At 42.5% G+C, this 17,023-nt stretch overlaps 1 protein-coding gene across 1 annotated transcript; it reads right to left on the bottom strand.

The window, feature by feature from the left end:
* Positions 648-1,559, bottom strand: LOC110431106. The gene has a single exon (XM_021449808.1). It carries the CDS (start codon positions 1,557-1,559, stop codon positions 648-650), a length of 912 nt encoding a protein of 303 aa, XP_021305483.1.

Raw genomic sequence — 17,023 nt, forward strand, 5'->3', positions numbered from 1 at the left:
GTCTTTCCATAATTAATAACTGATTATAATATCGAAAAGACTGCTGAAATTTTTCTGGACAGGATGCAAAATCAGCAGTGCAGTATTTAACTCATAACTCGAGTTTCTGAGATCCAACAGAGGCGTGCCATACATGTTTGGAAAGCTTATAAAATTTGATACAACTTTTGTTCAGACCACTCTTACAGATTCTGAAATTATATTGATCAAAAACAGGGGTAAAGCGAATCTGTTCTGTGCTCTAGTCTGCGCAATAGTCCCAGATTGTAACAAGGATATCTCCCAGATCCGAGCAGGTTTTAACGTGGTTCTAGTTGCAAATGAGAGATACAGCAGTCTAGTTTCCTCCACAAAATTTTCAAAGTTTTTGGACGTACCACTTCAGAGATAAAAGTTAAACATCACAGGCTGCTCTAGAAAAACAGCACAGCAACAGCAGAATATACCAACCCAACTAAGCATTCGATAATTAAACTTAAGGTAACAGAAGTTTGTAGATAAATCCACAACCTTCCAGCAGTCATTACAAAGATTCGAATCATGCAAAAACACAAACAAATTCAACGGACACATCAATTGTTCACAAGCACTTCAAACTCAACTGACACAACGGGACTACGAAATAAAACAACTATGGCATCCTAGGCCTATGGTGCGTCGCCGGAGATGCTAGGAGGTGCGGTCTTCTTCTTGTAGAGCGGTGGCAACTCAAGCTGCTCTCTAAGGCTGTCCACCATCTCCTGGAAGCGATCTATGGAATCCTGCTGATCACGTAGCTCCTCCTGTAGGTCATCATTGGCCATCTGCAGGACATGCATATGCCTAACAGTTGCATCCAATGGCGTGTCAACCTCCTGCGGGTTCTCGATAGACCAAGTACCAATAGTAGAATCATGGCGAGGGAGAAACTTGTACTGGTCTGCTCTCATGGCCTCATAACGAAGGCCATGGTAGTGAGTGTAAGCCATCTGGGCGGCGTCCTCCATGTTGTCCTGTGCCTCAGCTCGCCTAGCAACGTGACCATGGATGCTCTCTACCATATAGCTGTCATGTGCCTCATTCCCCACAGTGATGGTAAGATCCGACCTCCAGTATGTGGCCTCATAGGGGTGTGTGTACTCTGCACAGCAGTACCTAATGCCAATCTCCTTATCAGCATAGTAAGTATCCAGCATCTCCCTAAGCAAGTTGTGGAAGTAGGCTGTCATTGAAGGATACTTGTAGTGGATGGTGGTAGTCCATCCTGGGTTTTCTTCCTCAGGACCAGCTGGAGGCACCACCTCTGGTACAGCAGGGGCAGCAGGTGCAACTGGTGGAGCTGGTGGTGCAGGTGCAGCAGGTGGAGCAGGTGCTGTGGGTGGAGCAGGTGCAGCTGCTACAGGGGAGTCCATCCAGTTCTCATCATCATCATCCACCTCTGTCACCATCGCTGGGTCCTCTTCCTCCATGGGGACGGTCTCGTTGTCGGAGATGTCCACCACTGGCTGGGACGACTGGGGCGTGAACTGAGAGATGTAGCTCCTGGTGCTGGCACGGCGAGACCTCGTGACAGGCGGCATCTATAAATTTTATTTTAAGATTAGATCAACATTTTGGCAATAGAATAAGTGATATAAGCATGATAAATTTTATAAAATAACAAAAAGTAAGGTAGAAAGCATTAAATAAATAAAACAAAAACTCTATATCGACCATTGCTACCTAGGCTTGCGTCCTACAGTCAACCTGGCTTTGATACCAATTTGTCACACCCAATTTCAAGGAAGAAATTGAATGCATAAACTTATGTGCGCCCAGAGATCAATCACACACATAAGTCACAAATTAAATACCATCGTCGCAGTGTTTACAACAAACGTAGTTATTACATCACAAAGTCTGATATAACAGCGGAAATATAAATATGATAATCTAAGATAACTATCTCAAGGCCCTCACACAGGGAAGGTCGACTGGTGAAGCACAAGCCTAATAGTCCTCAGGGTAGTCCTCATAGCCACCACCATCTGTTACCCATCCGGGATTTTTATCCAAAGAAAAGAAATATACAAGCGTGAGTACATCTCGTACTCCACAAGCATGGCATGAGGATTTATGAGGCTCAAACAGGCTAAACTAGGTTCACTGCATCAGCTTTTAGTAGGTCAGTGTTTTATCATTAATTATTATAGTTTATGCTTAAGCTCCCAAATATCCCATATGATCAGTTATTAGAACCATAGAAAGTCATTAAGTCACATTAAAGCATAATTATACATCATCAAGTACCATATAGCCATCAGTAACCAGTTATTCTGTGAGTTTTCCGGGCCGCTCGTGACCGTGAGCACGGCTGTTATAACAGTTTTACACTCTGCAGAGGTTGTGCACTTTCACCGTGAGTCGTCTTGCCCATATGCCCGGGGTCCGTCGACCCCAAAACACTACCAAGGTGAGCGGGCAGGGTACACTATGAAGCCTTCCATAGGCCTATTCTAACCAGTTAGGGCCGCGAGGTTTTCTCGGCAGGCAGATGTAGAAAACCCCCCTTTCCTATGGCACATTTCCATCGCGGCTATACTCATAGAAACAGGGGCAGCCCTACACCCAAAGTGGCAAGCGCCTCTTGCGCCCTTTCGGGTAACCTCTAACGAGTTAGAAAAGGTCCTATTACTGAGCTAAAGTCAGAGCCATATGACTCTCCCGGTTGCACTGTAAGTCCCAGCTTTTGCCGACAGATAAGTCCTTACGGAGGGTCTAGGACAACCTGACCAACAGTCATTTGTACCATAGCCCTATGTTCCATTTATCATAATCATGTTTAATCAATTAACCATAGTTCCATCACTGATTTCAGATTATATATAATTGGAGTTAGAGCACTAGCACTTCTACCCATATGCAATAAAAACCCTTGGGAACATGGTAATTGTCATCAACAGCTAGGATGTCCTTATAGTTTGCAATATTATACACATGCAGGGTGAAATGCTTAAAAATGAGTAGGACAACAAGGTAGGCCCATGCTATACTTGCCTTGGTTCACGTACTCCTGCTGGTCTTGCTGGTCCTGCTGATCCCCAAAGAGCTCCGGACTCCCGAAAAACTCCTCACCGTCTGGGCTCGATCAATACATCACAATCATCACGCATACCAAGACAAACATGCAAGAGAACAATTCCTAAAGTTAGAACAGTACACCAGCAGTAAATAAATTAAATAAAAGTTTTCCAAAATCATCTACGTGCTGCTACGATCACGTCAACGCGAAATTCACGAAAAACGGAACTAAAATGACCAAATTACGACTTTTCGGCGATTTCCTATAGGCAATTAATTAATTAAACCTAACCCTGAAAATAAAAAGTTGCAACTACAGAAACAGTAGTACTAACATGTAGAGAATTTAATTACAAACCTAACGCAATTCAAACGGGTCAAATCGGAGCTATAACGAATATTTTATGGCCAAAACACTGCAGTGGCAATTCTGTAAATAACACAGAGTCTAAACGAATTTAAATAAACGAAATAAATCCTGGAAATTCCTATGGCCGAGGACTGCGGTGCAAATACAAAAATTTTGGGGGACTCTTTAACAAGATATCATATGAAGGGGTATCAAGTGTTTCTGGCCGTTGGATCAAGATTGAACGCGCTGGATTAAAAGATAAATAATAATAAAAAAAAATAAAAAAAAAAGAGAGAGGAAGGGGACGGCGCACAGGCAGCTCCGGCCAGAAACACGGTGGCCACCATTGACGGCCGGCCCGAGCTCGCCGGAGTTGAGCGGAGGAGGTGCTACGGTGCACGGTTTTCGATTCCGATTGAACTGGAAGAAAGAGGAGAGCGATGCGAGTCCATTCCACCCCATAAACGCGGTCGAGGAGGCGGTTTTCGAGAAGGTTCACGGCGGCGCCATAAACGTCCCCGCCGGAGCTCGTGGAACTCGGACTTCGAGCCACGATTGACCAAACCGAGCACACAGGGAGGAAGAGGGAGGCAAGGCGAACTCCCTACAACACTTGGCGCGGCTGTGGAAGGTCCTACGCGGCACGCGCCATGGCCGGCGGCCATGGAGCTCGCCGGAGCTCCGCGGACAGCACTGAGGAGTGCGCCGTTTCGCGAGAGAAATAGACGGGGAGGAAGCGGGAGAGGAGAGGAAGCTCACCACGGCGCTAATTCGGAGCGAAAACGGCTTGGAACGGCGGCCTACGCGCGGTCGACGAAGAACTTCCCGGCGACGGTTCTCTGCGCAGAAACGAGTGGGGCGCGGGCAAGGAGAAGAGAGAATGGGGGAGGGGTAGTGCTCGGGTGCGCGAGGGGCTCTCCAACTTGAAGACCGAGACGCGGGGGAAGCTGGAGAACGTGGGAGCGGGGCTTCGGCCTGGGCGGTTGCTGCTGAGAGAGAGGATTCGGGAGCGACGGTTGGAAGAAGGAGGTGGTCCTGACGGGTGGGCCCCACCCGTCAGCCGCCAGAGAGAAAAGCTTTTCCTTTTTATTTTCCAAACAAATTTTCCAAACTCTTTTCCAAATGAATTTTTGAATTCAAAATTCTTTTCATCAAAACCACTCATCACATAAAAGAAATGCACAAGCATGTATGCAACAAAATATTAGCCTAACTTATATTTAATTTTATTTTCTCCAAATTTATTTATTTTTCCTATATTGAAAATGCTCACAAAATTATTTAATAAAGCCAAATTCATCTATTTTTAAAAGAGCCAAATTTTGGGTGTTACATAAATTTACTTGAGACAATGAAAAACCTTGTTTTGTATCCAGTGTTGTAATTAGTTAGTAGGGATAGATATTGAGATGAGATGTATAATTTCTATTTTATAATTTATATTTTGTATTATATAATTTATATGATATAATTTATCCTATGTTGTAATTAGTTAGGTGGGATAGATATTGAGATGAGATGTATAATTTCTATTTTATAATTTATCTTTTGTATTATATAATTTATATGATATAATTTATCCTATGTTGTAATTAGTTTGTGGGGATAGATATTGAGATGAGATGTATAATTTCTATTTTATAATTTATCTTTTGTATTATATAATTTATATGATATAATTTATCCTATGTTGTAATTAGTTTGTGGGGATAGATATTGAGATGAGATGTATAATTTCTATTTTATAATTTATCTTTTGTATTATATAATTTATATGATATAATTTATCCGATGTTGTAATTAGTTTGTGGGGATAGATATTGAGATGAGATGTATAATTTCTATTTTATAATTTATCTTTTGTATTATATAATTTATATGATATAATTTATCCTATGTTGTAATTAGTTTGTGGGGATAGATATTGAGATGAGATGTATAATTTCTATTTTATAATTTATCTTTTGTATTATATAATTTATATGATATAAATTATCATGTGTTGTAATTAGTTAGTAGGGATAGATATTGAGATGAGATGTATAATTTGTATTTTATAAATTATCTTTTGTATTATATAATTTATATGATATAATTTATCCTATGTTGTAATTAGTTAGTAGGGATAGATATTGAGATGAGATGTATAATTTCTATTTTATAATTTATCTTTTGTATTATATAATTTATATGATATAAATTATCATGTGTTGTAATTAGTTTGTGGGGATAGATATTGAGATGAGATGTATCATTTCTATTTTATAATTTATCTTTTGTATTATATAATTTATATGATATAATTTATCATGTGTTGTAATTAGTTAGTAGGGATAGATATTGAGATGAGATGTATAATTTGTATTTTATAATTTATCTTTTGTATTATATAATTTATATGATATAATTTATCCTATGTTGTAATTAGTTAGTAGGGATAGATATTGAGATGAGATGTATAATTTGTATTTTATAATTTATCTTTTGTATTATATAATTTATATGATATAATTTATCTTAGTTGTTGTATCGAATATTTTCTAAGTTTTAAGACTTGATTAAATTTGGAGAAATGGCCAATCCGAATGACAACATGGATGATGCAATGATGAACCTAATCAACAGCGGTGCCAATCCAGATCCCCAACGCGAAGATGATGGGAGTCAATACTTTGTTGATTATGAAGAACTTGTGGGAGACAATCCTGATCAGGTCTATCTACAATCTAGTATATATGTATATATATGAAATTAAAATAAATGACATTTATACTAATATATTTATACTTGTTTGTGTAGCCCTCTAAATCGGCGACAACTTCTGAGAAGAGTAGAAAAGTGCGCGGCCCGAAGAAGCCGTTGGAGGGTCGGTACATTCTGTCGGAATTCGATGAGGGTACAGGACAAGTACTTGGAGCTAATTCTAAAAAATTTGTTGCGCACTGTGGCTACCTTGTAAGGGACAGGCTCTCGGTCAGTGCTCGTGAATGGAGGCAACGGAAAGATAACCCTAATATTAGTTTTGTCTCAGATCGTGACAATGAATTGATTTGGCAAGATATCCTTCAACATTTCACGCTCGATACACAGGATGAAGCTTTGAAGGAGAAGGTTAAAATCTGGGCTATGCAGAAGATGGCCAAACAATTTCAGGCTTGGAAGAAGACATTATACAAGACTTTTGTTGCACAAGGCCGGACACCAGATTTCACCAACAAGGCCTACGTCAAGTTGAGGCCTTTTTGGGATGAGTTCGTAGAGTTTAAGAACTCAGAAGAGGGTCAGGCACGGATGATCAAGAATCAAGAAAATGCTAAACAAAAGCAATACCACCATCACTTGGGTTCAGGTGGCTACAGGACTGCTATTCCTAAGTGGCAAAAGCTGGAACAGGAGATTCTTGGGAGAGGGATCGAACCAGAATCAATGCACTGGCCCGAGCGCGCCAAGTATTGGTTCTTTGGTCATGGGGAACCATAGACCTAGAGACCGGAAAGATAGTGTACGGCGAAAAGCTCGGGAGAGTAGGATAGAGAATGGCCTATGCTAGAGGATTAGTTGAAAGCGGCACCTGGCAGCCAAATAGAGAAAAGGATGAGCTGACATACGCCCTGGAGACTGCTGAACATGGTGGGCGAACCAGAGGCTATGGGGAGATATCATGGGAGCATGGCTTCCCTAAAGATAGACCGACTTATAGAAGCCGCCAACGAAAGAAGGAAGAGGAAGCAGAGCGGTTGCATAGGTTAGAGGCAATGGTGATTGAGTCACGCGAAGCAGCTCGTGAAGCGATAGCGCGAGAGAAAGCGCTTGAAGAGACAATGAACGAGGAGATCAAAAGACAAGTGCAGATTGCAGTAAGTTCTATACAAGGGCAAACTGCATCAGAGCCTAGAGTCAACATTAGCCCCCCCCGGTCAGTTGAAAAGTAGTTGCGCTTCCACAGAGATGCCAACTATTCAAGACGACGTGGGGCTGCACTTTCCGGTGGATGACATCACTGAGCCTCTGACAACATGTGAGCTGCACATTCCACAGGGGACTGCCACAGTCATGGTTGCTGTCGCTGTTGTAACTCCTGTCGACCCTACAAGGACACCAAGAATCCATGGGGCGATAATTCCACCTGGATATGCTAGCGTCTCGGTGGATAGAGTTGTCAAAGGCTTCAGTAATGTGCAGCTTGAGATAGAAGGAGGTGATGGAGAGAAGACTCTAGGAGAAGCAGAGAAGACTTTTATTTGTTGGCGCAAGCGCTACATCATTATTCCTAGGGCATCACCTAGTAGTCTACCACCACCTCCTCGTCATGAATCTAATCCTAGGTGCGGATAAAAATTGACTATACATTTGTTCACTAAATTTATTTTGCATTCTCTTAGTTAGCGGTTTACTCATATACCTTTTATTTTCACAGGTGGTCACCGACATGTCATAGTGCTGCGGGTGATGACGAGGGAGTGCAAGACACGGCTGCATCGCCTCGGTCTCCAACGCCACCACCTAGGGCTCCAACACCGCCACCTCGGGCTCCAACACCGCCACCTCAGGCTCTAACACCGCCACCTAGAGCTCCAACGCCACCTAGGGCTCCAACGCCGCCTCCTCGGGCTCCAACACCGCCACCGGCCGCACCATCGCCTCCACACGTGGCTCCAGCACGAAAGAAGAGGCCGGCCACAAAATCAAATGTGTCGGCCGCCCCGCCGCCAAAAAAGAAAGCCTCCGAAAAGAAACAAGCTATCATTCCTAAGAAGCTGTCCTATGATCAGATGACTGATGCAGAAATAAATGCTTCAGTTAAATCAGATGTGGATAGTTTCTTCAAGAAACTTAAGACTGAAAGAGAAGCCAAGCGAAACCCTGAGAAGCTGTACCTGTTACTACGGCCAGAAGATCTACGACAAAGGGTTGAGGCTGAACAAAAAAAGAGGCGTGAAGCTCAGAAAGAATCATCATCTTTATCAGACTATGATCGCACTTTAAGAAAATCCATAGAAAAAGAGAAGAAGAAAGAGAAAAGAGCACGCAAGGGTGTAGCACAGCTTGAGGAACAATCAAAGCAATCAGTGCCCCCGCTAGTCATTGGAAATGAATATGGTTCAAACATTGACGTGCTAGACCAGCAGATACCGACAGATTTAAAAATTGAAGAGCTTGAAAATTTTTTTGCGGAAACTGGTCTTAGCTTAGCCCAAATGATAGCGGGGGCACCAATTGAAAGTGCTCCACAAATTGATCATTGGCAGAAGGAATATACATATGGCAAGAGTTTATACAACCCTGCGGCCCTCAACAAGCTTGGAACGCAAATGTACATGCTAAACAAATGGTACATGGAAGCGTGTGCCAGAAAAGCAGATGACTATATTTGTGTCCGAATTAGAAACTATCATTACTTCCGTGGTGATGATATTATTTATGTTCAATTTAATGAGCTACACCAACTATGCCACATGGACGCTCTTGACAAATCTCTAATGAGTTGCTTCTGTCTGTAAGTGATTCTTCCTTTCAATAATGTCTCTGTAACTTATCATGTATATATATAACTAATTACAGAAACCCACTATACATATGCAGAAACATGATGAGGGACCTCAGAGTTAGAAATGACAAGGAGATTGGATTTGTGGATCCAAATGTTGTATTCAAAGACCACAAGACCCCGTATGTTTTATGGAGAACTCAAACGGAGAGAAATCTACGGAGGTTCTTGATCAACCAAAAAGATAAAAGATATATACTCTTTCCCTACAACTTTAAGTAAGTGTCGTTATCGTGTGTACATTCTATTTAACTAATTAATCAGATCAATATGAAGATATATACTAATTTTGCCTACATATGCACACAAATGCAGCTTTCATTGGATACTAATTGTCATTGATCTCTGGCAATGTCAATTGGTAATCTATGACTCATTGAGAAAACCACAGGATGATTACCAAGAAATGATAGATATTATCCAAGGGTAACTCCGATCTCTATATATTAAATTCTGCTCTTTTAACTTGGTAATGGATAATTAATAATGATCGTTTTATTGCTAGAGTTTGGGCTGGGTTCGTGCAGAAACACCGTCCAGAGTTGAATGCATCACTTTCAAAGCCCATCTTACTTCAGTGGGTTCTACGGCAGACACCGGGCAACAATTTGTGTGGCTACTATGTGTGCGAGTTTATGACGGTGTATGCCAAAAGAACTAATCTTGAGCACCTAAAAGTATGTAACATGTATATATAATAAGTATATTTCATTTATTTGTTGCTATTTAATAAATCCTATTCATACCTCTAACTTTTTTCTTTAATGTCTATTAAAGGAGATGTGGCTGAAGGAGCAGGTGTTGGATGCGGTGCGCCTAAAAGGAATTCAGGAGACAATCGCAGGATTTCTTAACGACCAAGTCCTGGATTCTGGCGGCGAGTGCTACTTCAACCCTTAGGAGCAGATGAAACCAAATAATGATGATCATTTGTACGATGCTTGAGTGGTGGAGATAAATTGTGTTGTAAATACTTTGTCCGTGAAGCATATGTGTAAATATTTTATTATGGACCTATAGATACATATTATTTATATATATAGTGTTTTATAGTATATTTATATGTAATCCTTTAAATTATATAAATTATAGGTGCGCGTTCCATAAACTACCAGCAAACAATACGCATTCGAAAATAACAATAACATAATTGTAAACCCTAAATGGAAAACCAAATGAAAAGAAAAAGAAAAAACAAAAAAGAAAAAAGTCTTTAGTCCCGGTTGGTAGCAACAACCGGGACTAAAAGTGGAGGCCAGGTGGCACACCCTGGCGCACCTTTTAGTCCCGGTTGCCGTTACCAACCGGGACTAAAGGTGGGACATTTAGTCCCGAAACCTTAGCCCCGGTTCCGTAGCCGGGACTAAAGGCGCTTACGGCCCGGGGCTAAAGCCCTTCCCTGTACTAATCATGGTAGTGGCACTAGGATTGCCATGTTGGTATTTCTTAACAAGTCACTAGCTCGGCGCATGTCTAGCAACAGTGTTAAGTATATACCGGGGTGATAGTTCCTTAGGTTTGGAGTTTAAGTACCGCAAGCGGACGGGAATTATCGTGTAGCATTTCAACCCAGGGATTTACCGAGTGTCGTATTTATAGGTTCGCTCTAAGGAAGGCTTAATATGTTAAGGATTCTAAGATAAGCATAGATCAAAGTAATTATGATAGCAATAATGGAATCAAAGGTCATAGCAGGTGATAAACATTTATATGTAGAATAGTGATCCCTCACAATCTAGGCATGGCATATGGGCTAAGGAATAAAAAGAGACTAAAAGAATGAATTGAATAAAAGAATAAACAAACAACCTATTAGAGCAGGTGTGGTCCTAGATACAGATCATGTCATAGAACAAGTTAATCATGTAATTATACTACTTAGATCTAGTCCTGTGTTTAGATGGTTTGGGAGGTTACACGAGTACTGGTCTGCCAGCAACCTCCGCAACTATTTAGACTCCCACACCCTAGCCGAACGTGGGGGAATGCCAAGGACGGACAGGGCTGTCACCACCTGCCGCCGTCCCCTCAACCGTGGACTAGGACAATGCATTTACCTGGCCTCTACACCCAAGCACCATGCTTACATGCAAAGAACCTACTCGGACTCCCCCGGGTCCCCGACCCTACGGATCGACAGGTAAGAAGCCCGAGCCTACTCAAAAGAGCATGATAAACTCCCATCTTCACACAAAGCTATTTCTAGGCAATTAATTAACATGAAGCAATTAGACTAAAGTCCTAAGTGAGAATAATACAACATACACTTAGCACTAGTTCATATAGTACACTACTAGCCCTAGGGTAGCATTATACTATAAGAACTATATACTAAAATGTATGTCATATCATTTTCACTAGAACTATATTCTAGTTCATATGTTGGCATCATAAAATAGGGCCTATGATCTATGTCATATACCATAGGAGAAGAACTATACTCTAGTTCATATGAAGAACTATATCGGACATGATAAGGCATGGACTTGGAGTAAAGATATTCTTTATTCATACCCAAGTTTCTCTCCAAGGAGCCAAGCCCTCCTTGATAGCTCACCCAACTCTCTCTCTAAAAGCTAAAAGGAAAAACTAAGAAGTGGTAGTGCCCAAGTGCCTTGAAGGTGGAGTGTTGATTGTGAATGGGATGAGATGAATGGAGCCTCCCTCTCCCCCTCCTTAAATAGGTGGGGAAGGTCGGTTTCCCAGGGTGTAAACTGCAATTTGCATGCGGGGACTGTGGGAGGATAGGATCAGCACCGCCTCTGCGAAAGGCGGTGCTGAGATGGGCTGGGTCAGGGTCGGCCGACCCTAGGAGGCGGCCGCCCCCTGGTGGGCCCCGCTGGTCCCAGCCCGAAGCCCGTTGCCTTCCTCTCGGGCCCCTGAGTCTAGATCTACCTGCAAATTGATGCACTTCTATATTGGGCTTTTGGGTACTTGTTTATTTGCGCATTTTTTGACGTGTCGGATTGCGCCTTTTTATTTGCTTTCCACCTGTATGCCTGTATATGATCTGTAAAACACAACTTGCATGACATGTGGAACTTGGTAAGCATTTAATAAGTATATGTGAGTAAAATACATGCTTTTCTTCCTTTGCATGGACTATGTTGGCGGGATAAATATGTCATTAAGAACCGCCAACAGTGACTATTTGAGATCATTTGGTAGAAAGAGAATGACTTAAACATGTAGAAAGAAAAGTACTTAAAAAAAGGGGGATTCATGGTTACTCATCACATTAAGTCCATCACTTGAGTCAATCAATCAAAGGCAATTCAAGTGGGTATCAAAAATAGTTCTTTGGAGAGAGGTCACTTCTCCCTATGTGAGGGGCGTGCCGCCCGAGGAGTGGGTAAACCAAGTGTGGTGCTTGGAAGGCTAGCATGGAAGTTGTGATCTAAAGGACATTTGAGATGCTTAGTTGAAGCAATCAAAAGGATTGATCAAGAAAGCAAGCAAGAACCCAAAAGAGAGCTAGTCATGCTATTTCAAGTGATATTCTTAGTAGTTCTCTCATGCAAGCAAAGATCAAGAAAAGATGAAGCAAGCCAACCACAACGAAAGATAGTGCACTTGATCATAAGTGGTTTTTATTTCATATGGGTGAAGATTTGATCTATCAATTGGCATTTATAATTGGTCTTCACCAAGCTTATAAATTGGACTTCACCTTGCTATCTGGAGCACAAATTTGGAATCTTATTGACTATCCTCTACTCCAACATAGCAAAGGTATCATTGTAATGTGTATGATCATTTCATCTCTTACTAGTATGTGGTTAGTGCATATAGTACATGCTTATTAGGATCATGCATTACAAATAAAAAGTTTTAAATTCATAGCCTACCACTATTGCTTGAATGATTAATTGATCTAGTGGTATGTATTGAGTTTGTTCATGAGCTAGTGAACCCAAGTACCTGATCTTTTTTGGATTGTTAATAAGTGACAAGTACAACATTGGCAAGATAACCCTGAATGTGAGGTGTGAAAAAGCTTGCCATTGGTTCAAACCGGACTTGGAAGCTTTAGCAAATCAACTTAGTTCAAGTCAACAATTAGAAGCTCATAGTGATTAGAGTACAAGAACAAGACAACAATGCAAGTGGATATCTAGACTTAAATGTTTCTCCAATTGGTATCCAACAAATAGTACTCATGATGATAGAAAATGTTTAAGATAGCAAACAAGTGGTTCCATACTAGAAGACCTTAATTGGTAGAAGAATCCCATATGGTATCAGACAAGATATTTCAAATGATATCATATTTATACTTATGGTATCTATCATACAAGAAGGTGGTTCCAGAAGTGATCCTCAACTTTAAGTGATCATCAAGCAAAGAAAAGTTCCCTCACCAACAAGATTGACAAGTGAATGACCCATGCTATGACATAGGGGGAGTGCCCCACCAAATGGTATCAAGGTCAAAGATCCTATGTGGTATCTCAAGAGCAATTCAAGTAATGTCATTCCAACACATATGGTGATGTCCATAAAAAATGTAAGATTCAAGCCTCAACCATCTATCCCAATGCAATCCTTTGTCACAATGAGGTTCACACTTTTTCAAATGATATCAAGTGATTTGATTGGTATCACATACCTTTTATGGAAATTGATGACAAAGGGGGAGAAGTTGGAACAAAGATATGATCATGGGATAAGTTGGACAACAAAAGATATGTTTCAAGGGGGAGAGATCAAAGATAGACATGGACAAGGGAGCAACATTAAAAGGAAAGATGATGATCAAAATTCTTAGACAAAAGAGAAGCACACAAGTAGGGGGAGCAAGCTCATGAACATTGTTTGTTTGCATTTGATTTGTGCATATTCATGTGCTTGCTTGCATTGCATAAGTTTTTATATTCAATCTGCATGCTTGTGTGGTGTATGCTAGTAATAGAACTTGATTGATGATATGATAACTAGCATGCATAGGTTGGTAGCTAGACTTGTGTTCTTCAAGTAAAAACTAGACCCTTGCTTATAATGTGGATCTCACGGGGTTTCTAGTGCTTTTGTTGTCTAGCTACTCATGGTGCTAGCGATGGTGTGCACTGAATACTTCAAATGATATCGAATTTGGTATCGAGCTACAAAGGTTTATTCTATACACCTTAGCACTTAGTAGGTTTTTATGGTGCTTATCCAATTCTTGACATAGAGCTTAAATGTTGGATAAGTAGCATAAAATCCAAAACAAGTTAGCAACTTCCACTTGTGTGAAGTGCTAGCATGAAAAAGCTTAATTTCCATATCTTTGTAGAGTTGTCATCAATTACCAAAAAGGGGGAGATTGAAAGATCCTTGTTTGGTTTTGGTAATTGAGTGACAACTTAGGTGGATTAATAGTGTTTATGTGAGATACACAGGAGATTAGTCCATAGGTGATTATGTGATGATGAAGGAGCTCATTGCATATGAGACATGACATGGAGTCATGTGACCAAGGTGGAGAAGATCAAGATGAGGCTTGGCTTGATGGACCGGTTGCAAGAGTGAAGGGCAAGTCGGAGGCTTTAAAGCGAGGGACCGCGTGTGATGGTGAAGCTTGAGCAAGACTTGGCGCCGATGGACCGAGGCAATGGTGAAGAGCAAGTGAGGTCAAGATCGGTGAACCAATACGGTCACGTGATGATATGAAGTGGATCATATCATTTGGTGATTGGTTGGTGCATGTGTTGCATCAACATTGGAGGAGATGGAATGGAATGCACAAGGCAAAGGTATAACCTAGGGCATTTCCATTTCACCGGTCATAGGTGTGTAGAGAAGTTTATGACCGAATTTAGGATAGATGGCCGTACTATCAAGAGGGGCAAACTTGTTTGCATATCGGTCATCTAGTGCCACTTGAGTGATCTAACTTTGCATACGTATTAGGATCGAGTGGCGTGGCAAGTTGAGAGGCTAACTCCTTTGGGAAAATGTTTGTGAAAATGCTAACACACTTGGACATGGTGGTTTACACTTGGTGGTGTTGGCACATTTGCAAAGGTGGTGGAGTTCCTAGGGTTGAGAGGGGTGTGGGTTCCTCTCTCCCTCCCGCCGAGCTTATTCGGCGCTTTTGAGAAAAGTTAGTGCTTATTTTCTATTGCGTCGATGGGAAATTTGGAGAAGTTGCGGGAGTGTTTCTCGGACGCTGGTGTTGGCAGCACCGGACGGTGGTCCAGAGCGTCCGGTGTGGTGTCTATGGCGCAGGTGTGCAGAGTGCACCGGACGCACCGGAGTGAGTCCGGTGCTCAGCGTCCAATGTGCGGGTGGTTTGGCGACCCTCTCTGCGCATGAGTCCGGTGAGCACCGGACGCTCAGGATGCGTCTGGTGGCTCACGTCCGGTGACCTTGCGGGTTTACGGAGCTCTCTACGCACGAGTCCGGTGTGACGCAGTAGAGCGTCCGGTGGTGCTGTGTAGGCGCGCGTGCGCAGTAGCTGTTGGCGGCAACGGTCGAGTTCAAATGGCTAGTGACACGTGGCTGATGCCTGAGCACCAGACGCTGGGTGTTGAGCGTCCGGTGGCTCCCTGTGAGCGTCCGGTGCCCACGTGTTTTGCCCAGTGAAGGGGAAACGGCTAGTTTAGCCCTTGGGGCTATAAATAGAAGTGGTGGCCGGCCTTGGCAGTTGCTGAGCACCCTTGGGACTTAGTGTCCATGCTTGGGGAGTGCTAGTAAAGCATCTAACTCACATATGCTTGATAGTGATCATCCAATTGTGTGAGTGAGCGATTCTAGTGCGTTGCTTTAAGAGATTGCATCGAGTGGCACTAGGTGTTCGTGTTGCAAGCCAGTGGTGCTTGTTACTCTTGGAGGTTGCCACCTCCTAGATGGCTTGGTGGCTTGTGAATCCGTCGAAGCACGCAAGGAGATTGTGCGGTGCTCCGGAGAAGAGATTGTGAGGGATACGGTGCTCACCCCGCGGGGATCGCAAAGAGCAACTCTAGTTGAGCGAGACGTGAAGAGTGACAAGTGGTCCGGTCGGGTCAAGTGCTAGAGCTTATGGTAAGCACTCCACGTGGGAGAGTGTGACTTGCGGGTCACCACTAGCAAGAGGACCGGCGGTAACCTTGGAGCTTGTCTCAACGGAGACGTAGCTTGGTGGCAACCAAGTGAACCTCGGGAGAAAATCATCGTGTCAACATTGTTCTTCCCGTTGGTTTGAAAGTCCCTAACACAAGCTTGTATTTACATTCATATATTTGTGCTTGTGTAGTTGCTCTTGTAACTAGTTAGCTTGTGTAGCTTGCTAGTTACCTTCTTGCTTGTGTAGCTAGAAGTAGTTACCTTGCGTGACTAATTTGGTTTATGTAACCTTGTTAGTCACATTGCTTAGTTTGTGTAGCTAAGTAATTTGCGCTCTATAATTTGGCATTGGTTGCCTTGTTATTGAGCATTGCTAGTGAGCTTAGGAGCTTTGTGCTTTTTGCTTACTAGTTGTGCAGGAGCTCCCCGGTCTTGCAAAGTACTAGTGGCATAGGTTTGTGTGACCTTGCTACTAGAATTGGTTAGGTGAGCTCTTGCTAAGGTAGCATCTTGCTTGCTTGTTTAGGACCTTTTTAAGGTACTAGAGAACTTAGATAGAGGGGTGTAGTCTTGGCTAGACCGATAGTTTGAATTCCGCATTTGTTTCGGTTAGCCGGCGTAATAAGTTTTAGAAAGGACTATTCACCCACCCTCTAGTCCGCCATCTCGACCCTTCACCGAGCCAGGCTCCCAAAGAACGCTCGAATCGGCCGGTTTTCTTCAGCCTAGCTCGCTCCGTGCTCACGCGAGCTCGCACGCTTGGCGATTCTGTGCGCGAGGAGATGGCGCGAAGTTCCTAGGGTTACCTCCCACATTCCCGCCATTCACCGCCTATATATATCTCCCTTCCCGCTTCCTCCGTGTCTTCTCGTTGCTCCACGTCTGCGCTGCCGGTTCCTAGGGTTCGTGGTCTTCTCCCTCTCCGCCTTTGCTCTTGGTTCGATTCGTGTCATGCTAATGATTTCTCTCTAACTGGATTTGTGGCAGGTGCCATGGATCTAACGATTTTTGAAGCCAGTGAGTTCTCCCTCATTTTCCCTCTTTTGTTACCAATTTGT

This window comes from Sorghum bicolor, chromosome 10 (genome assembly GCF_000003195.3).
Source record: "Sorghum bicolor cultivar BTx623 chromosome 10, Sorghum_bicolor_NCBIv3, whole genome shotgun sequence".
Lineage (NCBI taxonomy): Eukaryota > Viridiplantae > Streptophyta > Magnoliopsida > Poales > Poaceae > Sorghum > Sorghum bicolor.

What these genes read in the sequence shown, in the direction of transcription:
- LOC110431106 (XM_021449808.1), bottom strand. Translation starts at nt 1,559, where the DNA reads ATGCCGCCTGTCACGAGGTCTCGCCGTGCCAGCACCAGGAGCTACATC.